A 25,778-nucleotide genomic window follows, 5' to 3' on the forward strand; every position below is an offset into this window, starting at 1 on the left:
TTCCTTATCTGAAAATACTGCATTTCATTTCCATCAGAAAATTTAGGACAGCTCACATCAACTAAATAATTTTAACTACTGCTGTCAGATTGAAGGAAACACAAATGCAGACATGGTTCAGTTACCAGTAAGCTGAAAAGAAATCTACAGCTATGCTGAGTAAATTATTTAAAATTGTGCAGCTTAGTTTAGCTGGAACAGAAAGCAGGCTTTCTCCAATCTTGAATTCTGGTTATTCTATCCAACTTCAGCCAAATAAATTGAATTCAGTACAAAATAGTTTCCATGGATGGTGACATTTAGAGAATTCCTTGGTTCTAAAGCCAATGACTCAGCCGCTTACATCCCTAACTGGCAATAGATATGGAAGGCAGTTACTATCGGTCGTTCTCACTAGCACAGAGCCTTGCTGCTCATAAATCATATATGGTAGCCAGGCATTGGAGCTCTTCATCTCTCAGGATTCTCCCTGATGTCTATTCCATAGAATTGGAAACTCCTTAACTACAAGTCAAAACAAAAATTTCTGTACTGTCAGTTAAGTCAGTATTTTAAATGATAAATTGACTCAAAGTGTCATGGAAATCATTTTTAAAATACCATATTCAGATCAGAAGAACAGGAGTACTTGTGGCACCTTAGAGACTAACAAATTTATTAGAGCATAAGCTTTCGTGGACTACAGCCCACTTCTTCGGATGCATATAGCTATATATATATATGCATCCGAAGAAGTGGGCTGTAGTCCACGAAAGCTTATGCTCTAATAAATTTGTTAGTCTCTAAGGTGCCACAAGTACTCCTGTTCTTCTTTTTGCGGATACAGACTAACACGGCTGTTACTCTGAAACCTGTCATATTCAGATCAGAAATTAGATTATCTCCAAAAGATGGGGAAGTGGTACTCTCACCATGCTCTCACTTATGACACTTTGGTTTCTTAAATTTGTTTATAAGTTTATGGACTCAGGCCAATAAGCCAGGTCTACATTATCACAGCCACAATAGGAAAATACTCCAGTCATGGGATACAGTATGCATGTTTTTCAGGTATAAAAACCATTCCAAGATAAGGGAAAGACAGTTGTATGAGTTATCCTTCCCTTCAGGATTAAAGTAACTCAGACACTAATTTTAAAGAAAACAATATGACTTCTGCAGGCTGGCTGGCCTTGATGTGAATGAGTACCAAAATGGTGTGTTGGAGTCCTGCATGCCAACCCCATTACAAAATAATTTCTTTTACATTATTGACTGGACTAATGCCCGGATGACCCAAGGCTTATGGATACAAAAAGCAGGCTTAGAGCCAATTTTGCATCACCTTCCTAAGCTGTACCGAGCACTCCTTCAGCTGCAGCCCAGGATCTAGCTCAATATCATTATCGGTTGAAAAAACAAGTGGTTCTTAGACTGATATTATAAAAAATAATTAAAAGAAAAGAATATTGTCCTGGAGATGTTACTGGAAAGCAAGCAGCAGGACAGGCACTCTTCACAGATACCCTGAGGTCCAAGAATCCTTGCAGAACTTTGGCCTCCAAGGTTCTGAGCTCATGGATCCCTTTCATTCCACTGCTAACCTTCCCTTCTCTCAAAGTGAATGATGTGGCTTAGCTATTGCATAGTCACTCACATTAAAGTAATGGATCTATCTTCTAATATAGTGACAGTTATTACAAAACTGTGGTTACACTGCAATTACAATATAATTACACTGTGGTTATTCTTGTTTATAACAAATTTCCACTAATTCATATAACTGGAAGGTTAAGAAGGTGACTGAATTACTTATATTATCCTTTTGGTTTTATAAGTAATTCATGTATTTTTGGAATCCACATACATTAAGTAGATTTTATTTACACTGCAATTACTCTGTCACACAGTTAATTTTCCTAGTTATATGAATTACTAGCAATTATAGGTTTCACAAAGCATAACCATGGAGTAATTAAAGGCACCAAATTAGAAAGTGTAACTGACAATTTTGTGTAGTATTTTCCAGGTTTGTTTTAAAATGTAAAAGCCACTGCTTTTCAGGATACAGTGTGTAATCTGTAATTTAATTCGAGCAGATCAGAGGACAGCAATTACATTTTGTGGCAACTTTTGAAGTTTCAAAGTTTTTCACTCCTCAGTGGGACAAAACCCAAACCTTTCAAATGTTTTCTCAAAAACATGTGTGTCCATAGCCTAATGGTTAGGGTGCTGCCCTGGGATGTGGGAGACTCAGATTCAAGTCCCTGGTCTGCCTGACTCAGAGCAGAGTTTTTCATCCCAGGTCATTCTAAATCATGCATCGCAGGATCTTCCACATCCCAGCCCAGTACCCTAGTCTCTCATCAGTAGAGTCAGTCTTTCTCTCTCTGATGAAAATTCAGTGGAAACTGATTCATCTCTGCAAAACACTTCAGTAAAACCAAATATTTAGGCAAAAAAGTTCTAACCAGCTCTAACTATAAGTTACATTATTTTTTTCCTGAATGTATGACTATAAATTTGGCTGCATTCAAATGTATATTTTTCAGATGTGCACAGTTTAACAAGTACGCAGTATGTGTTTGGTAAAGGTTACTAACACAGACGTGTTTTGTATGCAAGACTCTAGTGAACATTTTTTCGAGCATAGTACACAGTGTGGCAAGGGACTCTATTATAACAGATAACAAAAGTTCTGTCCACTATCTCTTAATTAAAAGTCTTATTTTTTCTAGTATGTGTACAGCCACAAGGTTTTTTGACAAAGAGGTACTACATAGAAATCTGAAGATTCATGTATTCATAGATAAAAATGCACAGAGTGTATTTCCATCAGTGTAACTAGAGTCAGGGTATGTCTACACTACGAAATTAGTTCGAATTTATAGAAGCCGGTTTTATTGAAATCGGTTGTATACAGCCGATTGTGTATGTCCACACAATAAAATGCTCTAGGTGCTCTAGTCGGCAGACCGCGTCCACAGTACGAGGCTAGCGTCGACTTCCGGAGCATTGCACTATGGGTAGCTATCCCACAGCTATCCCACAGTTCCCGCAGTCTCCGCCGCCCCTTGGAATTCTGGGTTGAGATCCGAATGCCCGGATGATGCAAAACAGTGTCGCGGGCGGTTCTGGGTACATGTCGTCAGGCCCCTCCCTCCCCCATCACAGCAACGGCAGACAATAGATTCGCGCCTTTTTATCTGGGTTACCTGTGCAGACAACATGGAGCCCGCTCAGCACAGCTGAGCTCACCGTCACCATATGTCCTCTTGGTGCCGGCAGACGTGGGACTGCATTGCTACACAGCAGCAGCTGCTAACTGCCTTTTGGCGGTAGACGGTGCAGTAGACTGGTAGCCTTCATCGGCGATCTGGGTGCTGGCAGCCGTGGGGCTTGCCTTTTGGCAGTAAATGGTGTATTATGACTGTTAGCCGGCCTATTACAAGTCGGGTCATCGCACGTTAGCAGAGTCTTCCCTGAGCAGCAGCTCGTGCAATAGGCCTGAAGACCATCGTCATACACCGCCCCTTATTTGCTGCCAAGCACCCAGAAAGATGCCGAGGGCTATCAGTCACGCTGCACCGTCGTCTTAAGATGTAAAAAAATAGATTTTCTCTGTATTCATTTGCTTCCCCCTCCCTCCGTCAAATCAACGGCCTGCTAAACCCAGGGTTTTCAGTTTAATCTTTGGGGGGGACCAGTCTGTGACAGTTGTTTGTGTCTCTCCCTGATGCACAGCCACCGTTCTTTATTTTAATTCCCTGTGCCTGTACGCCATGTCGTCACTCGGCCCCCCTCCCTCCTTCCCCTAGGCCGTCAGATACTACGTTTGCGCCACAGCTCGAGCCGAGAAGCGGTTCGCGCCTTTTCTTTGAATTCTGGGTTGAGATCCCAATGCCCGGATGATGCAAAACAGTGTCGCGGGCGGTTCTGGGTACATGTCGTCAGGCCCCTCCCCCCTCGTCACAGCAAGGGCAGACAATAGATTCGCGCCTTTTTACCTGGGTTACCTGTGCAGACAACATACCACGGCAAGCATGGAGCCCGCTCAGCTCAGCTGAGCTCACCGTCACCATATGTCCTCTGGGTGCCGGCAGACGTGGGACTGCATTGCTACACAGCAGCAGCTGCTAACTGCCTTTTGGCGGTAGACGGTGTAGCATGAGTGATAGCCGTGGGGCTGGCAGCCGTAGTGCTGCATTGCACCAGCCCCTTCCAGGCGATGGTATATTATGACTGGTACCCGTCATCATCATACTGGTATGGCTGTCAATCATGGCCACCTGGGCAGACATGCTACTGTTTTGATGATGACGGTTACCAGTCATAATATACTATTTTCTGCCAATTGCCCAATATTGTCTGCTAAGCACCCAGAAGAGGCCGAGGGCGATGCTGGGTGCTGGCGGACGTGGGGCTGGCAGACGTGGGGCTGCATTGCTACACAGCAGCAGCCCCTTGCCTTTTGGCAGATGATGGTATATTATGATTGGTATCCGTCATCGTCATACTGGTATGGCTGTCACTCATGCTGCAGCGTCGGCTGCCACCTTAAGATGTAAAAAATAGATTTGTTCTGTGTTCATTTGCTTCCCCTTCCTCCGTGAAATCAACGGCCTGCTAAGCCCAGGGTTTCCAGTTTAATCTTTGGGGGGACCATTCTGTGTGACAGTTGTTTGTGTTTCTCCCTGTTCCTGTACCTGTACGCCATGTCGTCACTCGGCCCTCCCTCCCTCCCTCCCGCCCTCCTTCTCCTGGTCCATCAGATACTACTTTCGCGCCTTTTTTCTGACCAGGCGCCATAGCTAGCACTGGGATCATGGAGCCCGCTCAGATCACCGCGGCAATTATGAGCACTATGAACACCACGCGCATTGTCCTGGAGTATATGCAGAGCCAGAACATGCCAAGGCGAAACCCGGACCAGGCGAGGAGGCGATTGCAGCACGGCGACGAGAGTGATGAGGAAATTGACATGGCCATAGACCTCTCACAAGGCACAGTCCCCAGCAATGTGGAAATCATGGTGTCACTGGGGCAGGTTGATACCGTGGAACGCCGATTCTGGGCCCGGGAAACAAGCACAGACTGGTGGGACCGCATCGTGCTGCAGGTATGGGACAATTCCCAGTGGCTGCGGAACTTTCGCATGCGTAAGGGCACTTTCATGGAACTTTGTGACTTGCTTTCCCCTGCCCTGAAACGCCAGGATACCAAGATGAGAGCAGCCCTCACAGTTGAGAAGCGAGTGGCGATAGCCCTGTGGAAGCTTGCAACGCCAGACAGCTACCGGTCAGTCGGGAATCAATTTGGAGTGGGCAAATCTACGGTGGGGGCTGCTGTGATCCAATTTGCCAGGGCAATGAAAGACCTGGTGATAGCAAGGGTAGTGACTCTGGGCAACGTGCAGTCAATAGTGGATGGTTTTGCTGAAATGGGATTCCCAAACTGTGGCGGGGCCATAGACGGAACCCATATCCCTATCTTGTCACCGGAGCACCAAGCCACCGACTACGTAAACCGCAAGGGGTACTTTTCAATGCTGCTGCAAGCCCTGGTGGATCACAAGGGACGTTTCACCAACATCAACGTGGGATGGCCGGGAAAGGTACATGATGCTCGCGTCTTCAGGAACTCTGCTCTGTTTCGAAAGCTGGAGGAAGGGACTTTCTTCCCGGACCAGAAAGTGACCATTGGGGATGTTGAAATGCCTATCGTGATCCTTGGGGACCCAGCCTACCCCTTAATGCCATGGCTCATGAAGCCATACACAGGCAGCCTGGACAGTAGTCAGGACCTGTTCAACTACAGGCTGAGCAAGTGCCGAATGGTGGTGGAATGTGCATTTGGACGTTTAAAAGCGCGCTGGCGCAGCTTACTGACTCGCTCAGACCTCAGCGAAAAGAATATCCCCATTGTTATTGCTGCTTGCTGTGCGCTCCACAATATCTGTGAGAGTAAGGGGGAGACCTTTATGGCGGGGTGGGAGGTTGAGGCAACTCGCCTGGCCGCTGATTACGCGCAGCCAGACACCAGGGCGGTTAAAGGAGCACAGCAGGGCGCGGTGCGCATCAGAGAAGCTTTGAAAACGAGTTTTGTGACTGGCCAGGCTACTGTGTGAAACTTAAATTTGTTTCTCCTTGATGAACCCTCCAACCCCCCCCCCGACCCGGTTCACTCTACTTCCCTGTAAACCAACCACCCCACCCCACCCTCCCCTCCCCTCCCGCTTGCAGAGGCAATAAAGTCATTGTTTTTTCACATTCATGCATTCTTTATTAGTTCCTTACAGAGGTAGGGGGATAATTGCCAAGGTAGCTGGGATGGGTGGGGGAGGAGGGATGGAAAAGGACACACTGCATTTTAAAACTTTAACTCTTATTGAAGCCCAGCCTTCTGATGCTTGGGCGATCATCTGGGGTGGAGTGACTGGGTGGACGGAGGCCCCCCCACCGTGTTCTTGGGCGTCTGGGTGAGGAGGCTATGGAACTTGGGGAGGAGGGCTGTTGGTTACACAGGGGCTGTAGCGGCGGTCTCTGCTCCTGCTGCCTTTCCTGCAACTCAACCATACGCTCGAGCATATCACTTTGATGCTCCAGCAGACGGAGCATTGCCTCTTGCCGTCTGTCTGCAAGCTGACGCCACCTATCGTCTTCAGCCCACCACCTCTCCTCTCGTTCATATTGGGCTTTTCTCATCTCCGACATTGACTGCCTCCACGCATTCTGCTGTGCTCTATCAGCCTGGGCGGACATCTGCAGCTCCGTGAACATCTCGTCCCTCGTCCTACGTTTTCTCTTTCTAATGTTCACGAGCCTCTGCGAAGGAGAAACATTTGCAGCTGGCGGAGGAGAAGGGAGAGGTGGTTAAAAAAGACACATTTTAGAGAACAATGGGTACACTCTTTCATTACAAGGTCGCATATTTCGGCTTGCAGGCAGCCATCGTAGGCCACAGTGTTTTGGCTTTTTTAACCTTCTTAACATGCGGGAAAGGTTGCAAACAGCAGCGCATTTCCCATATCAAGGATGAATTGGGTTGTCCATTTAAAATGGGGTTTCAATGTAAAAGGAGGGGGCTGCGGTTTCCCGGTTAACATGCGGCACAAACACAAGTAAACCACCCCCCCACACACACACACACACACGATTCTCTGGGATGATCACTTCACCCCTCCCCCCCACCGCGTGGTTAACAGCGGGGAACATTTCTGGTCAGAATAGCAGGAACAGGCGCCTCTGAATGTCCCCCTTAATAAAATCACCCCATTTCAACCAGGAGAGCTTTCTGGAGATGTCCCTGGAGGATTTCCGCTCCATCCCCATACACGTTAACAGACTTGCTTGCTTTTTTTTTGTAATGTTTACAAATATTTACAAAGTTACACTCACCAGAGGTCTCCTGTGTGCCCTGAGGGTCTTGGGTGAGTTCGGGGGTTACTGGTTCCAGGTCCAGTGTCACAAACATATCCTGGCTGTTGGGGAAACCGGTTTCTCCGCTTCCTTGCTGCTGTGAGCTACCTACAGTACCTCCATCGTCATCTTCCTCGTTCCCCGAACCGTCTTCCCTGTGTGTTTCTCCAGTGAGAGAGTCATAGCACACGGTTGGGGTAGTGGTGGCTGCACCCCCTAGGATCGCATGCAGCTCCGCGTAGTAGCGGCAAGTTTGCGGCTCTGCCCCGGACCTTCCGTTTGCTTCTCTGGCTTTGTGGTAGGCTTGCCGTAGCTCCTTAATTTTCACGCGGCACTGCTGTGTGTCCCTGTTATGGCCTCGGTCCTTCATGGCCTTGGAGATCTTTTCTAATACTTTTCCATTTCTTTTACTGCTACGGAGTTCAGCTATCACTGCTTCATCTCCCCATATGGCGAGCAGATCTCGTACCTCCCGTTCGGTCCATGCTGGAGCTCTTTTGCGATCCTGGGAGGACTCCATGACGGTTACCTGTGCTGATTGAGCTCTGCGTGGTCACCTGTGCTCTCCACGCTGGGCAAACAGGAAATGAAATTCAAACCTTCGCGGGTCTTTTCCTGTCTACCTGGTCAGTGCATCTGAGTTGAGAGCGCTGTCCAGAGCGGTCACAATGAAGCACTGTGGGATAGCTCCCGGAGGCCAATAACATCGAATTCCGTCCACACTACCCCAATTCCGACCCGCAAAGGCCGGTTTTATCGCTAATCCCCTCGTCGGAGGTGGTGTAAAGAAACCGGTTTAAAGGGCCCTTTAAGTCGAAAGAAAGGGCCTCGTTGTGTGGACGTGTCCAGGCTTAATTCGGTTTAACGCTGCTAAAGTCGACCTAAACCCGTAGTGTAGACCAGGCCTCAGAGTGGAGGGACGGTTATTGACTAGGCACTAGAGGAACACACGCTGGAAGAAACATGGACAGAGCAGCACACAGCTTTTAATAAAGTTCCCCTTGTGCAACGTAACATGCAGTTGGCTTCACTCTTTGCTAATGAAACATGGTGGCAGAATCTGAGCTTTGAGTTCTTTTAAGTGCAGGAGCTGACAGCATGAGCAATGCTACTTGTTCTGTAGCCTCCCCAGGGGACTTTGCAGGCACAATCCTAACCCAGCAATGGACCTGGTGGAAGGAGGTTCGAGCTGTACACAGCTTGGCCATACAGGAGAACAACAGCAGCTGGAAAGTAAAACTGTTAGTTTACTTTACTCGAAACAAGGCACCACTATGTAGCTCACCACTGCCTCAAGCCTCATAGCAGTCCTAGGAGACCTGGGGACTTATTGCCTCCCAAAGTGGAATGAAACTATGGAACGAAACAGATTTTTCAATACAGACCAATCCAAAGGGGAGGGGGCAGACCCCTGAGGCATACTGACTGCTACATGTAATTTTGGGGACTTGACAGACTCCTTAATTTGGGACAGAACAGTCTGCAGCAGTTAGGATCACCACCAACAGAAGCAGCTGTTCCAGGAAGGTGATCTTGCATTAGAGAGATGCTTAGACATGTGGCATGTAGCAGAAGCCTCAAGAGAAAGGATAAAAGTCACAGGAGGCATAACACCCCCAGAATTACATACAGTGAGACTACAGCAAAGGAGACAGGTGGTCAGGCTTCCATATCCATAGTGAGATGCATTTAATGTGGGAGCCAGCAAGAGCAGGGAAAGAAGAAGTGCCTCACACTAGGACAGCATTACAAGGAACGTGGCAAGTTGAACCATTTTAGCAGGGTGTACAAGAGTAGAGGAAGTTACCAGAAAGATTCAGTCTGACTTATGCTGTGATGTATTCATTTCTTGTGTATTTTTAGTCACATCATAATAAAGGACTTTTCCCTTTGTAAGTATATTGAGTTTTTTTGCTTCTTGCAATATTATTTTAAATATCTCTTTTGGGGGTCTTTTTACATTGACGGAATCTCTCTCAACATGTAATAATTTAATTTCCTTTAAAACTCTGTGTCAAAAGTGCTTTGCATGTTGGAACAAAACTGAATATTTTGACAATCCCAGAAGATGGGAGTGAAGATACTCCAGAGATTGGTACATTCTGAATTCATTTTGCTGGTAATTACTGGAGCATAAAAAAGTATCTGAATATTACAGTATTAAAAAAATTGGTGGGGGAAGGATTCCACACCAAATAATAATAATAAAAATAATAATTACATAATAAACAATAGTGGAATTGAACAGCTTTCACTGAGTCTGAGAATTGTTATTTTTTCCTTTTTTTTTGACAAACATGTTTGCTCTGAATAAAATTGTTTAGTAATTTTGGGGTTTCTTTCCCGTTTTTCTAACCACACACACACACACACACACACACACACACACACACACACACACATTTCCAGTTGGACAAAGTAAATAAAGGAGGGAAAGTATTTTTCCCTCTCTCTTTTTAGCTTTCCCCACTTTTCCCATTGTGGGGATAGAGTGAATACAAATGGAGAGAAAGTAGGAATTTCCCCACTTTTTAAAAACAATTTAAATTTTTTCATTTGAAATTTAATAGAAAATGAAAAAGCCAAAAATGTCATCATTGACAAAATACTGTTTCTCAATAAAATAACTTAAATTGAAAAAAAAAAAATTGACCAGCCCTAATGAGTATATTCCATTGAAATTTGGTTTAAATGATGAGGGGAAGGGAAAGAAAAGCAACTCAGAGGAGATTAGCAGAAAATTTAAAATAAGTAACCATCACAGTATTTTAACTTGAACCTCCTTCATTTCCCTGTGTGTTCATTACACCAACATAGACCCAATTACTGATTCCATTCTTGCACCACCTTACACATTACTTTTTAATTAAGCACACTCTATTTATCCAATTTTAGACGTCTCCCTTATACTGCCCTGCCAATGTGATTCAAACCTATCCTGGAGGGGACTTACTTCAGGGGTGAGATGTTAGTTCAGCTTCCATGCCACCATTGCCCATTCTTTCAACAGCTGAGCTCACCAAGATGGATTCCAGTAAGTGACAACTTTTGTACTATTTACGATGTAGGCAGGTATCCAGCCGCAAAGAATCGGATTGAGGTCACCAAACTCATTTTGCACAGGAGACTGAACAGCTGCCACATAATAGCACCCCTTAAAAACACCAAGCCTGGGCTAGATTTTAATCCTGAAGACGAAAGGCTACATATCACATTGCTAATGCCCTGAGCCATCTAATAACGCCAGTCCCTTCCTTTACTGAAATTATGAGAACATATGAATTATGCAGGAAAATGTGATTCTGTTGATGAATCATTGTTCTTGACCGGGATTATTGTGCTCTGTATTAAACATTAAAGCCACTATTAGCAGAAGCACTTAAAATTACAGAAGAAAGTTATTGGCAATATGCCCTGAATTCTTGTCATTAGGCTTTCAAGACTCTGTGTTGCTTCTGGAAAAATTAAACTTATGACAGGTTGTTTTTTTTTAAATGACTTTTTACTTATGAAGATACCAAAATCTTCCTATTAATACAGTTGGGCCAAAAGGATTTTTTTAGCTTGTAATAGGGAGGAAATGTGGTAACAATTTCTAGGCATAATTTAGATTGAAAAGGGCAGCTGTTATATCTTACTTGTCAACCATATTTACTGAGTAATAACTTTGTAGAAGAAAATCTTTCACACAGTAGTTACATTTCTCACATTGTTTTATGAATCAATTGATAATTAATTATCAGATAACTGAACCTGGGGAAAGTAAGTCATTTTGGTCCTGCAATGTTGCTTTCAAAAAAACAAGCAAAACCATACTATTTAGATGGAGGGCACCGTGTAATGATTTGCCAAGGGCTACATAATATTGCATGCTGCTGTCCTGATAAAGGATTTGGTCAAACTGATATTAGCCTTGGTCAGTTAAAAAGCAGAGATTGTTGAGGCTGAAGTCACTCCCTAGCACCTTGGCACCAAACAGAAACTGAAGAGGCTTTTAGATCCAGACAGAAAGTATGGCTTGGGGGTTTGCCTGTATGGAACTCTAACTCAAGTGCTATGCACATGTGATGAGTTTTCTCTTGCTTCACTCAAGAAAAGAAAAGAAAAGAAAAGTTCAATATCCTAAAATTTTACTAAAAGGAAAATCAATATTTCAAGGGGAGTGAAATCACATTGAACAAACTGGCCAAAAATTTCACGTGTATTTTCCTGAAAAGCTTTTTCTCTAACTTTACCCAGTTCTCTCAATGAGACCTAGGCAAAATGGTACCACTTATTAAGCACTGGTATTCTACTTAGACAGAGAAAATACATCCAATAACACTGCAATTATTTTTTTAAAATTGTCAGTTTAACTTTCTTCACCACAGGCCTAGTAAAAACTTTCCCAGATTAACAACAATTTTCTAATTTTTAAAGTTAGATTTGCAATCAGTCATCCACTATACTTGGATTAATTCAAACAACTCCTAGTAAATTTGTCTGACAACTATGATTAACTCTTTATGACTATATTGTGATACACTTACAGTTGGACTACTCGTGGATATGAGAGTAAATCTAATCCTTAATTATCATGTTAAAGAGCTTGACTTGACCGCATGCTGCCCCAAAAGTTTTTTTTTTTAATTTATTTTATAAATTATTCATTTATAATTAAAGCTGGTCAAAAACAATGTATTTAAAATGTGGTGGAAAATAAAATACAATATTTTTTGTTTTCATTCAAAATTTTCACTGATTTGTTATGTTTATAAAAAAGCTAAATATTTTTGATTATCTAAACAAAAAATAAAAACATTGCAGTAAAATCTAAATTTTCTTGTGAAAATCCATTTTTAAATTAAGGAAAAGTTTCACAACTATTTTTACTAGATCTATTTATTATTTCTGTTATAACAGTATTATATTAGTTGTCAAATAACTTACTCCTTCCTCGGGAAGTAATCCCATTACGCCCACATTGCTGCAGCAAAGCTTCTAACCAAGGCCTTTTTGTGCTGCCGGGCTGTTTTCGTTCTATACAGAAGTCGTTTTTTGGATATAATGCATCACAAACTTCAACCACAAATAAAACCTGAATGCCAAGATACACAGTTAACCTAACCTAGGTTAGGCAAACTTAACAATTATTAACGTTTAGCAAGTTGAAGTCTACATAGGTATGTGTTTTTGTGTAAGAAGTTGCCTGGCTGGTTTAAATCTTCACAGGATATTTACAACGTAATCAAGTCTGTCTTTGTCACTTCAATACATATATATATATTTCAGTTCTACGTCCCATGCATATATTCAGAAATGTATTAAGAGGGCAACAACATTTTGATGATTCACTGTCTGACTTAAAATTGCTTCACAGGAACAGCAATAGGAACAGGTTAGGGTTTGGGGGGGTTTTTACCTTCTTCAAACTGCTTTTTAATTAAACTTGTCTAATACATACCCTGTCAGTTTTCCCTTCAGTTTGAACACTGGTACGACTGTGTGCATCATAATCTTCTTCAAGGTCCGATATATCTTCCAATTCCTCTGGCGTCTAAGAGAAGAGCATGACAAAAATGATGTTATTCTGTTTTATAGTTAGCAACTGTAATATTAGATAACATCAAAAATATATTAAACCTGTCCTATGTACACTTAAAAGACCAACAAAAATCAATTTGCAGAGTTGTGCTATTAGTAAATGTTAAAAAAAAAGTCTGAAAAAATTTGGATTATATCATAATAGACATTTTATGGTAGTAGGTTCTATTTTGGAGAAGCCATTTAGTAAATTGTCTGTGTTTACATGTATTCTAGTCTGGCATTATTGCTACTAGAGCTTATATTACAGGGAACCCCTATGTGATCAGAGATGGATGAGATTTAGCCAGCGTTTTCATTAATAAAAAGAAAAAAATTCAATTTCTCTTCACTTCAAAGAAATATCTATCTATGTCATCCACCCATTGCTACATAAGGAAGAGAAGACTTGCCATACCGGATCAGACCAGTGGCCATCTAGCCCAGTATCCTGTCAGTAACAGTGTCCAGATGAGGTATTTAAGAGGAAGATAGACTATTGTGAAATAATTTGCCCAAAGAGGAAATTTCTTCCTAACCCCCCATCAATTAGTGGTTGGCTTATGCCCAGAAACATCAGGGTTTGTATAATTTACTTTTCTTTAAAAAAAAGTTATTACCTATCCTAGCCTATCTAATGTAACTCTGGATGTTCTCATTATCTAACTAAATGTCCAACCTCTTTTTGAATCCTATTGAACTTTTAGCCTCAGAGATACCAAGTGCCATGGGTTAATTATGCTCTGTGAGAAAGAGCATTTCTTGTTATCAATTTTGAATTTGCTGTCTTTCAGTTTTATTGAATGTCTCAGGTAACTCAGGCCATGTGCAGAAATCCTGAATTATACTCCAAATAATCCAGCAAATAAGACAATATGAATGTGGCTGCAGAAAAGTTGTAAAAAAAAACAAACAAACCACAAATTTTGCTGTTTTACAGTACCAGTCCAAAGAAACCGTGTAAGCAAATAAAAACATGAAATTCTTGTGATCGTGAAGTGTACAAGATTAGACATTGGCAGTTAAAATGAGCTGGAGAGCTCTGTAATTATAGAAAAGAGATTTCTATTGGTGCACTCCAATTTACATAAAGAAAAAAAAAACAGAGATTCTGGGACAATGTACAGTTACTGACAGATCCATTATGAAGAGATTAATCCTACTGTAGGAGTACTTGCCTGAACTAACTCTATAGTTTTGGTCAGAAAGAAATATGTATGTATAGCTCCCAAGATCTGAGCACTGCCCTAAATCTTAATCTTTGTCGGATGCTCAAAATGAACTACCCAGGGGAATAAATTTCACCCACTATGCAAAATAATGTTTCTAAGAGATAAGTTACCTGAATCCAGTGTATATAGTTTGACACCAGTAAATTGCAAGCTCTGGAAAATGTGTCCAGATTTAACAAGAAAACAATATTCACATCCTCTACTATATATGATCAACTGTTCAGGCAAATATGATTGTAAAGCCTACAGCATTTAAGACTCTTTTCATTTGTAAAATAAATAAATAAAATATGAGTGGCTACAGTGAGCCTGAAGGCTCAGAGGATTAGTAATGTGTTGTGAAGTCTTTTAGCTTTAGGTCACTAGTTAGAATTCTGTGTAAGTCAATAATAACTAAAAGTTGTTACCATCTAAACGCTTTTTGACAGCCCACAATGTGAACTAAGTCAGATTCTTAGTGGACATATCTCCGTTCAAGAAAAACCACCACCACCAGAATCAGAACTAATCGATACCCTAGTAGGAAATCTTGGTAGGGAGGCCAAGAATTGAAGGGCATAAAAAACGAACTACCATTTAGCTCCCCAAAATTACATTGGCTGGATTGCAAAGATAGGCAGTCCTAGAGCTATGCCAATAACTGATTTTTTGTTTTTTGTTTTTTGGAAGTTCTGAAAAATTGAAAAGAGAGTTCATTTTTGGTTGATTTGAAACAATATTTTTAATTTGTCTTTGGTGAGTCAAAATGTAGAAAAATAATGTTTTGAGATGAATGAAATGTTTCATTTTCATTTCAAGCTTTTACAAACTTTTTAAATAAAACTGAAGGAAATTTCAAAATGACAAGTTTCAAATGGAAAAATGTAGAAACAATGTTTTTTTTATTGTAATGTTTTTTTTCAACCATAACAATGACAAAAAGTTGACATGAATCAGAAAATGTTATTGTGAATCCAAATCTGCATTTTCTGCCAAAAAAAATTTGGCCAAAAAATTTTACCCAGATCAAGTCAGTCCTGATCTAGTTTTAAGGTGCATAACAACCAAACAGGGCTAGAAATAATTCTCCAATTCTAAAGTTATGACACCTTTGTTTCTTCTCATAGTAAAACACAAGATATTGGACCTTAAATTTACTACATTAAGTATAGAAAACTATTGTAAATAATTTTTAGATTTTTCTAAACATTAGTTAATTGTTTTTCTCCACCTCTGAGGACTGTACAATTGGACTCATGGTAGAAAGGCAGCATGACTTAATAAGTGAAAGAAATAAAAATGTACCTATAAAAATGTTTGAAAATCAAACATTTCCCAAATAGTTTTTCTGTAAAATATATGAAATATACAGACTACTTAGTGGTGTGGTATAAAGGTTTTACTGGCATGAACTTGGAATGGTCTCATTACTCACAAGTGAGCTATTTACGTCAACCCAAGTGACATTCAGTAAAGCCTTTAACCACACCAAACCATTATATATTCTCTACATGCCACATATTTTACAGAAAGACTATTTCAGAAATATTTGAGAGAGTTTTTCAAAATGTTATTGATGCTATTTTCATTATTTCTCTAAAGGCAAACTAACTTAGTTTCATAAGCCTAAGTGTAGAGGCCTTGGAGGGTGAAGGGGAGAGGGAAATGACATTTATTTAAGAAATCACTAAATAAAATATACTCTGAAAAAGGTTTTCTATACATTATAATGTCAGATCCATTCAGCACACTGGATGACACATGAGGACTAAAAGACTGTAATCAATGGAAGAGGAAGGGAAGATTCCTAGCTTTCTAATGGTCACCGGTAGAATGATAGAAGCTTTGTAACTGGATCCAGCCTCAAGTTCTCTTGTCTGTCTGATGACCCCACTGGATGACCCCACTAGCACTGGATTTTGTCCAGGCACCCCATATTTGTCCTGACAAATATCAGCCTTCAGGCTGATCTAATTTATTCTGTCAACAGACCTCAGCAACCATTCCAACAGCTGGGATCAGCTGGACGTAAAGATTCACTGGTCCAAGTTCCCTTTTTCATAGCCAAAGGACACACTATAATAGCTCTGTGCCACTTAAAGATTATTCTGCCCAAATATTTTTAGTAATGGGTTTAAGAGCAGCTTTAATTAACATGCACTCCGAGTCACCTGTGCCCCATGAGATATTGTTGAGTAAGGAAATTCATAAACATGACTATTTCCAATTTAAGAATTCCTTCTTTTTTCTGTGAACAAAATGCTTGGAACAGTTTATAGGATATGTATTTTCTTAGTTTACGTCAATATTTTTCAATATAGAAATAATAAATTGCTATTATGTTGACCTAGTCAAACAGTTTTTCAGAAAATAATACATTTTTCAACCAATTGTAATACAATCTTTAACTTTTGGGAGTTTAGAAATTGAAGGTTTAGGTAAGTTATAAAAAAAAACATTTATATTTGTACAGCTCTCCTATAATATTTTACCCTCAGCAATCAAATTGAGAAACCGCTAAATTTTGACAGTTTATCTGTTAAAATTTCCCATCTATTCCATCAAAGATGCATCCAAAATACATCCCTGTCTATTTAGGAGTATTATGACAGTATTACTGCTGAAGTGCTGCACAAGTAATAAGAATGCATTTTCCCTTCTGGACTTGAGTAGAATGAGATTACCATTGCATTCTCACTGTTTTTCCTCTTGAGACATTTCACCCATGCTGAAGGCTATAAATTATGATTATATTCATAGCCAAGTCCAGTATTGATGCATTTTACACCTTGCTGACATTATGCTCGCTCTAAGGTGCAACAGTAAGTCAATCATACCTCATCCAGATGAATTGCAACCCTGAGCTAAACTTTGGATTTGATTTTATTAAATAAAAGGCCCCTTCTGATGACATATCCCCTATATTTGATTTACTAGTAGCATCTTAGGTATAATAATGAATAAAAATATGCTCGACTTTAATATTCAGATATTCGCATACCTTTAGTATTTCCAGATTATCTTTTCAAAAACTGATAAATGTGCTACTTTGTTTATTTGGTTTTTAATCCAAAAATATAGAACAAAGAGTTTGGCTGCTTTTTAACAATGTTATCCAGGAATTCATTTTAATACAAAAAAATTTCCAAACAATTGTCCATTCAGCTTTTTCCAAACACATCTATTAAGCCATCAGAACTGTAATAAGGGGCCACAGCCAAAAAACACCACCAAAATTTAAAAAAAAATAAAAGACCAACCCCCCCAAGAAAATTTAGAGCAAAGGCTAAATGTCAAGGTAGGCATTGTCTTAAATTTGCCATAGTGTATAAACAAATAGGCACAATGGTGTGACTGAAGGAGGATATATCAGCCTAATATCTAGCTTTGAATTTAGCTATGACTCTCAATTTTAAGGCTTTTTTTTTCTTTGTATGTGTGGTTTTATGTTTTCTTGGTTTCTGTGCTGCCTGTATATTGATCACTGCAACTGGAATCAGAGGATGCCTGTTTCCCGGAAGGACTATTATTGAGGGGACACCAGGAAAACAGGGAATGCAGGGAGTTAGGCTGGAAACAACACAGTCACATGGACACAACAGTCCAGAAGGTTTAATGAAGTTCACTTGTTCAACTTAACCTCTGCTCAGCCTCTCTTTGTTAATCAAATGCTCCTGTATCATGTAATTCTTTTTCAAAATAAATGTTAAAATATGGTGGAGTAACAGCTCATTAGGCATCATTGAGCAAGATTCTGATCCCAATTGTACCAGTGCAAATGTGGAGTAACTGCACTGCAATGAATAGGGTTACTCCATAGTTACTCTGGTGTGATTAGAATCTGGTCTACTACATTCTACTTTGAAAACACCAATGCAAAGAGACCATTCTAATTTATTTGTTCTATTCTGGATATTTGGTTAAGTGACAAAGTTTGACACATTTAGTCATGTTACGCAGCATCTCGCTCCACAAGTGATCCCATTAACCTCAGTGGAACTACTCATGGAGTAAGTTACTGTTCAATGTGAGTTAATGGTGTCAGAATCTGGCCCTAGACCAGGGATCGCCAACCTTTGGCAGTCGGAGCTGCGATCTGCCGAACCTGCGGACACTGCAGGTAAACAAACCATCCCAGCACGCCAGCAGATTTCCCTGATTGGCCATGTGCCAAAGGTTGCCGATCCCTGCCCTAGAGAATCATGTAGGGTACACATATTTGACGTATTACTTACCAGCCATTCTTGACTTGCAGCACCATATTTTAAACTTGAATTATACAAATACTTACTGCCACGCACTGTGTTTATATATATATAGATGTGGGGGAAGGAGGAAACATGCAGACCATATTTGTCTAAAACTACTTTAAAACATAGTGATAAAATGTTGGCGACCTACTTGTAATTTATTAAAAGTGGCTGTGATAAAAGTAATGTCAGATACACAGTGGCAAAATATTAAAAGTTTAAGTCAGTCATAAACAGGAAAGGTTAATTTTCCTAGCCATAAAGAAAGGAGGTTGAGCAAAACCCCTTCATGACACCTCCAAGCAGTGACATCCCCAAGGCTGACAAAATGAAGCAAGAGGTGACAGCTGGAGAGAAAGGCCTGGAGGCAATCTATCACCCACTCTCTTCTAACCTATGTGGATTTTGTTGGAGGCCTTCTCCCTGCTCCATTTTTCTCCTGTCCATGGGACTTGCTGGGGCCTCCATTGCACACAGAGGTAGTGCTAATTCTACATGTCACTTTCCAGTTATTGCAAGAGTGGAGTAGAATTTTTTTTTCTGCTGAAAATTTTGACTTTTGCTGAAAACCAAAAATCTGCAACCCCATTTTTTTGTCCAAAAATTGCTAAAAAACAAACAAATTTCAAGTTACTGGTTTTTCTGACGGAAAAAAATAAAAATGTTCAAGGAAACAGACATTCTGAAAACTTTTATTTAGTTGAAACCCCATTTTTCATTGAAACAAATGTTGACAGAACATTTTTGAGTACCCCTCGTTATTGCTGATCAATAATGTACCTCCGTTGTGCCTCTCTTTGCTTCTACCAGCAACACACCATTACAGCTGAGAGACAAACATGCTCAGCTCCTCAAAGGAGCCTGACTCCGATTGATTCCAATGGGAATTAGAGCTCCTCAATATCTTTAAAGTTCTGGTCCTCAGTGCGTGCCTCCTTTTCCTCCCTGCTGTCTCTGTTTCTTCTCCAGCTATATTGCACTGAGGGGTACAGCAGGGACCAGGGAATTTATAAGAAGAAAGTGAGAGGGGAAGAAGAAGAGATAGAGCCCTGAGCAGACAGCTGGAGCTATCCTTCAGAGAAGCTCTAATACCCAGGAGAAGGAATTGAGGGAGAAACTCTGCCTCTTTCCTGACCTGAATAACAGCGACATTAGGACAAATGTATGAATGTCAGTCAGTATCAGTGACACCTGGCAAATATTGGACTACATCTAGCTGCCTAGAGCTTTGCTATCCATATCTCTAAGCCTTAGGATTCTCCTATGGAACTACTAAACTGGATCAGAAGTGGCTCTCTCCTATACATCATTCGAAGTGCCCAGCAACTCTTCCAGAACCTCCTCCTGTGCTACAAACAGGGGCGGCTCGAGGCACGCACGCACCAAGCGAGTGCCTGGGGGCAGCAAGCCGCGGGGGGCGACTTGCTGGTCACCATGAAGGCGGCCCCAAGGCTGCCTTCGGAGGCATGCCTGCGTGAGGTCCGCAGGTCCCGCGTCTTCGGTGGCAATTCGGCGGCAGGTATGCCGAAGGGGCGGGACCGGCGGACCTCCCGCAGGCATGCCACCGAAGGCTGCCTCACTGCTGTGCTTGGGGCGGCAAAATACCATAGAGCCGCCCCTGGCTACAAAGGATGTAGGAGTCCTCCTTCTTACACCAGCTATTTTTACTGGTTTTCAGCAATACCACTTAGGGTAACCAGATGTCCCTATTTTATAGGGACAATCCCGATTTTGGGGGCTTTTTCTTATATGGGCTCCTATTACCTCCCACCCCATCCCGATTAGCTGTCTGGTCGACCTAATACCTAATTCACTGTGTATAATTTAGACACACAATTTACTGGGAGGAAAAAAAAATCTACTATACATGATCAGCACATGATTTTTAGAACTGTCACCAAGCAGTTTCCTCCAGGGCAAGCAATAGCACTTCTTCTGATTTACAACTATTTCCATCACAAATTTGACCTTTAAACCCCAGTTCTTCAGCAATGGCCTTCTTTTGAACAGGCCAACTATATTATACACCTCTACCTCGATATAACGCTGTCCTCGGGAGCCAAAAAATCTTACCGAATTATAGGTGAAACCGCATTATATTGAACTTGCTTTGATCCACCGGAGTGTGCAGCCCCCCCCCCCCCCCCGGAGCACTGCTTTACTGCGTTATATCCAAATTCATGTTATATCGGGTCGCATTATATCGAGGTAGAGGTGTATATGTATATAAAAAACAGGAAGAGTGTATTTTCTCTCCCATCCCAAATTACTTTGCATTATTAAATAATTACATGTTTTTCACTTTCATTTTTCAAAATAATTCGCCTTTGCGAACCACTTTTCCCTGGAAAAAGTTAACAGGCCAAGAGGGAGGGTAACAGCCAGGTTGGAGCAGAGAACGGCCTTATGTTCAAGTCTTGAACCCTCTCCTAATCTAATTCTGGTACAGGTAGAAAATCTCTCCTAATCTGGTGCAGATTAGATAAAAAACTTTACAGCATTAATCTGCAATTTTTATATTAAATGGAAAAAAAATAGGCAGTGTGTCATTTTGTAAATGTAGATCTGCAGTGTTTCACCTCCGTCATCTACACTGTATTGCATGTCTTCATTGCTGGACTGACATACATTTGCTCCATCTAGTGGGAAGCTAATCTAGATATATGATTCATAATGAAAATACTGTTTAGAAGTTTAACACTTACAGTGACAAACTAAATCAGTTGACTTCTTTTAAATTTTTATCAGCAATTACATTAATGGAGAATACTACAGAAATTACAGTATATTTTCTTTTTTATACTCGCTCTTGAACTATTTAGAATACAAATTTATATTCTTAAATATGATTCAGAATTTTGAAAACAGCAGTCTCATTAAATTGCCAAGAGCTTGTTTTCTCCATTAGCCTCATGTATATTAAAAATAGCATCTTCACAGTCATGGTGGTTGTTACCTCCAGAGCAACACAAAATCTCATTTCCATTTTGAATTTTCAAAAGCTCATAATTGCTTTCTCCTTTTGGAACAACCTAAGTAAGCCTATATTTTTAAATTGTGCATAGAATTTTCCATGGGGCTAGGCTAATTTTCTTATCTGGTCATATATAAAAAATACTCCTTCATAAAAGTAAATGACATACATTTAAAAAAATCCTATACTAACTTAATCCAAACTATCTGAAGAAACATTTGCTAATCCTGTATTATTTAGCCTTTTATTATAACTTTATAATTATAGATAGAAATATTTCACTCCTAATTTTTAATGATCAGGAGGGTCCAAGTCATTCAACATGAATCCACTCCCACTTTGTCATTCTGTAACCAATAATTATTTAACTGAGTACTCCATGTCAACTGCCAGTTCAGGTGGAACTAAACACTCTATTAAGCACATCACTGGGCAAACCAACATTCATGTCACAAATCCGTAACTTGGCTCTGACACAAGAGGCTGATAAGCTTTTATTATCAGAATAGATTTTCCACATAAAATAATATTTCAAACAGATGAAATCTTAAATTTTCCCATTACAGTCTTTGCTATTTCTGTATGTCACAGGGACCTCTTGAGTGGTGAATCTAGCGTTAATAAAACAAAGTCAACCAAACAAAGGCTTGATGGTTAATTAAAAGTTTTATTCATCCATTCCCAAACTGGAAAGCATATAACCAAAGCCTTAAAAAAAAACAAGCAGCTCGCACAGGCAGGGGTTTCAATATGCCATCTTTTCCCTGGTTTAATCACAGCGCATGAGGTTTAACTGATTACAGCTCCAGGACTGTATACTGTTCTAAACTTCCTGGTCAGACTATTCTGATTTTAGTTCATTAGTTAGCAATTCTAGTTCATAAACTTCAGCCTTACCAGCACACATAAAGCTCCCATTTTTTCATAATGAAAGAATAATGTACTACAATTATATTAATTCAGTTATACTTAAAAGAATGTACCAAAGTTACTATAATTACTGTAATTCGCAAAATTGATTCAATTTTATTTGTGAATTTTTTCACTAGCTCATTTTGGATGGTTTCAAATCCTGAAATTTCAGGAAACATGAAATGTCAAAGTTTCTTCCCTTCCTCTTCCATCTCCATGAAATATCATCTTGGGTAATTCACTTCTGGGGTGCACTTTCTCCTTTGCAAAATTGTTCACTAAGTGCCATGCCAGACATCCTTGGAAGTTTGAGATGGTGAGTGAGAGGAGGAGTAGAGAGACCGAACACAAAAGTGTTATATGGAGAGAGAAAGAGAGAGTGCACGCAGACAGAAATAGACAAAGAGACAGGAGAATGAATAGCAGTGTGGTAAGCAGACAAGCATGATCCCTAGGATATTGTGACAATTTGGGGAATCTATATATATCTATATATAATTTATGAATCCTGTTGGAAATTATGAATTCTCTGTATGTCTAAGTCCTTAGCTGTATTCTTCCCTCATACTCATTGTGGTAGGGAGATAAGGAGAGGTGCCTGAGTCTGTCTCTGAGTAGGACTGTCATTAAAGACCATCATCAACTGAATAGATCTTGCCTGAACAGAATAATGGGATGGATGCATCCTAAGATAAACCAGTTTTCTTCAGCTAGTCTGCAGAGAGATAGGGTTTTAAGGAGTAGAAAATTCTCAGAAGGGGACAAAGATACAGAGATGCAAGAGCATGGGTTTAATAAAAACACACAGTGAGAAGTTGAGGAGGGACTCAGAAATGGACAAAAAAGGGGGTAGGTTTTTTGAGCAAGATGGAACATTTTTGATTGGTGGACCAATTGGAGATGACAAACACTGACTGCAGGGGTCAGAGAGAGGCCCTGTGCTGGAGAATCATAGAATATCAGGGTTGGAAGGGGCCTCAGGAGTTCATCTAGTCCAACCCCTGCTCAAAGCAGGACCAGTCCCCTGTTAGCCCCTCTCCAATTAAGGGTCTGGTATGGGAGACTAAATCATCCCAGCCAGGGCTCTGTCAAGCCTGACCTTAAAACCTCTAAGGAAGGAGATTCCACCACCTCCCTAGGTAACCCATTCCAGTGCTTCACCACCCTCCTAGTGAAAAAGTTTTTCCTAATATCCACCCTAAACCTCCCACACTGCAATTTGAGTCCATTACTCCTTGTTCGGTCTTCTGGTACCACTGAGAACAGTCTAGATCAGGGGTAGGCAACCTACAGCAGCACTCACACTGCCCTGGTCCTGGCCACCAGTCCGGGGGGCTCTGCATTTTAATTTAATTTTAAATGAAGCTTCTTAAACATTTTAAAAATCTTATTTACTTTACATACAACAATAGTTTAGTTATATATTATAGACTTATAGAAAGAGACCTTCTAAAAATGTTAAAATGACTGGCATGCAAAACCTTAAATTAGAGTGAATAAATGAAGACTCGGCACGTCACTTCTGAAAGGTTGCCGACCCCTGGTCTAGATCCATCCTATTTGGAACCCTCTTTTAAGTAGTTGAAAGCAACTAGCCAATCCCAGTTCCCTCAGCCTCTCCTCGTAAATCATGTGATTCAGCCCCCTAATCATTTTTGTTGCTCGCTGCTGGACTCTTTCCAATTTTTCCACATCCTTCTTGTAGTGTGGGGCCGAAATCTGGACACAGTACTCCAGATGAGGCCTCACCAACGCCGAATAGAGGGGAATGATCACGTCCCTCGATCTGCTGGCAATGCTCCTACTTATACAGCCCAAAATGCTGTTAACCTTCTTGGCAAAAAGGGCACACTGTTGACTCATATCCAGCTTCTCGTCCACTGTAACCCCCTAGGTCCTTTTCTGCAGAACTGCTGCCTAGCCACTCAGACCCTAGTCTGTAGCAGTGCTTGGGATTCTGCCGTCCTAAGTGCAGGACTCTGCACTTGTCCTTGTTGAGCCTCATCAGATTTCTTTTGGCCCAATCCTCTAATTTGTCTAGGTCCCGATATATCCTATCCATACCCTCCAGCATATCTTCCACTCCTCCCAGTTTAATGTCATCTGCAAACTTTCTGAGGGTGCAATCCACGCCATCCTCCAGATCATTAATGAAGATATTGAACAAAACTGGCCCCAGGACCGACCCTTGGGGCACTCCGCTTGATACCGGCTGCCAACTAGACACGGAACCATTGATCACTACCCATTGAGCCCAATGATCTAGCCAGTTTTCTATCCACCTTGTAGTCCATTCATCCAGCCCATACTTCTTTAACTTGCTGGCAAGAATACTGTGGGAGACCATATCAAAAGCTTTGCTAAAGTCAAGGAATAACATGTCCACTGCTTTCCCCTCAGACACAGAGCAAGTTATCTCATCATAGAAGGCAGTTAGGTTAGTCAGGCATGACTTGCTCTTGGTGAATCCATGCTGACTGTTCCTGATCACTTTCCTCTCCTCTAAGTGCTTCAGAATTGATTCCTTGAGGACCTGCTCCATGATTTTTCCAGGGCTGAGGTGAGGCTGATTGGCCTATAGTTCCCCAGATCCTCCTCCTTCCCTTTTTTAAAGATGGGCACTACATTAGCCTTTTTCCAGTCATCCAGGACCTCCCTCGATCGCCATGAGTTTTCAAAGATAATGGCCAATGGCTCTGCAATCACATCCGCCAACTCCTTTAGCACTCTCGATGTAGTGCATCCAGACCTATGGACTTGTGCTTGTCCAGCTTTTCTAAATAAGCTTCTTTCTCCACAGAGGGCTGGTCACCTCCTCCCCATAATGTGCTGCAGTAGTCTGGGAGCTGACCTTGTTCATGAAGACAGAGGCAAAAAAAGCATTAAGTACATTAGGTTTTTCCACATCCTCTGTCACTATGTTGCCTCCCCCATTCAGTAAAGGGCCCACACTTTCCCTGACCTTCTTCTTGTTGCTAACATACCTGTAGAAACCCTTCTTGTTACTCCTAACATCCCTTGCTAGCTGCAACTCCAGTTGTGCTTTGCCTTCCTGAGTTCACTCCTGCATGCCTGAGCAATATTTTTATACTCCTTCCTGGTCATTTGTCCAATCTTCCACTTCTTGTAAGCTTCTTTTTTGTGTTTAAGGTCAGAAAGGATTTCACTGTTAAGCCCAGCTGGTCGCCTGCCATATTTACTATTCTTTCTACACCTCGGGATGTTTTGTTCCTGCAACTTCAATAAGGATTCTTTAAAATTCAGCCAGGGTAGAGTCGGGAGCTGGATTGGAACCCTGAAAGGACACTGATCTAAATCCCAAAGAATGCTCAAGAGTGGTAAGGAAACTGAGGCAGGGAATGGTGTACAGGTGTTTATTGTTTTTCCTGAATCTGTATAATAACTCTTGTACTATCTAAAGTAGACAGTGATTATTTTAGAAATCTTTCTGCAAAATCTATATCTATTTGCC

At 41.1% G+C, this 25,778-nt stretch overlaps 1 protein-coding gene across 1 annotated transcript in view; it reads right to left on the reverse strand.

Moving 5' to 3' along the window:
• CTNNA3 (catenin alpha 3) overlaps window positions 1-25,778 on the reverse strand; it is a 960,805-nt gene that overhangs the window by 97,043 nt on the left and 837,984 nt on the right. The window contains exon 14 of the mRNA XM_034775301.1: window positions 12,841-12,933. Coding sequence (XP_034631192.1) covers window positions 12,841-12,933 — 93 coding nt within the window. The remainder of the gene's footprint in view (window positions 1-12,840; window positions 12,934-25,778) is intronic.

Source organism: Trachemys scripta, chromosome 7, assembly GCF_013100865.1.
Source record: "Trachemys scripta elegans isolate TJP31775 chromosome 7, CAS_Tse_1.0, whole genome shotgun sequence".
Taxonomy (NCBI): Eukaryota; Metazoa; Chordata; order Testudines; family Emydidae; genus Trachemys; species Trachemys scripta.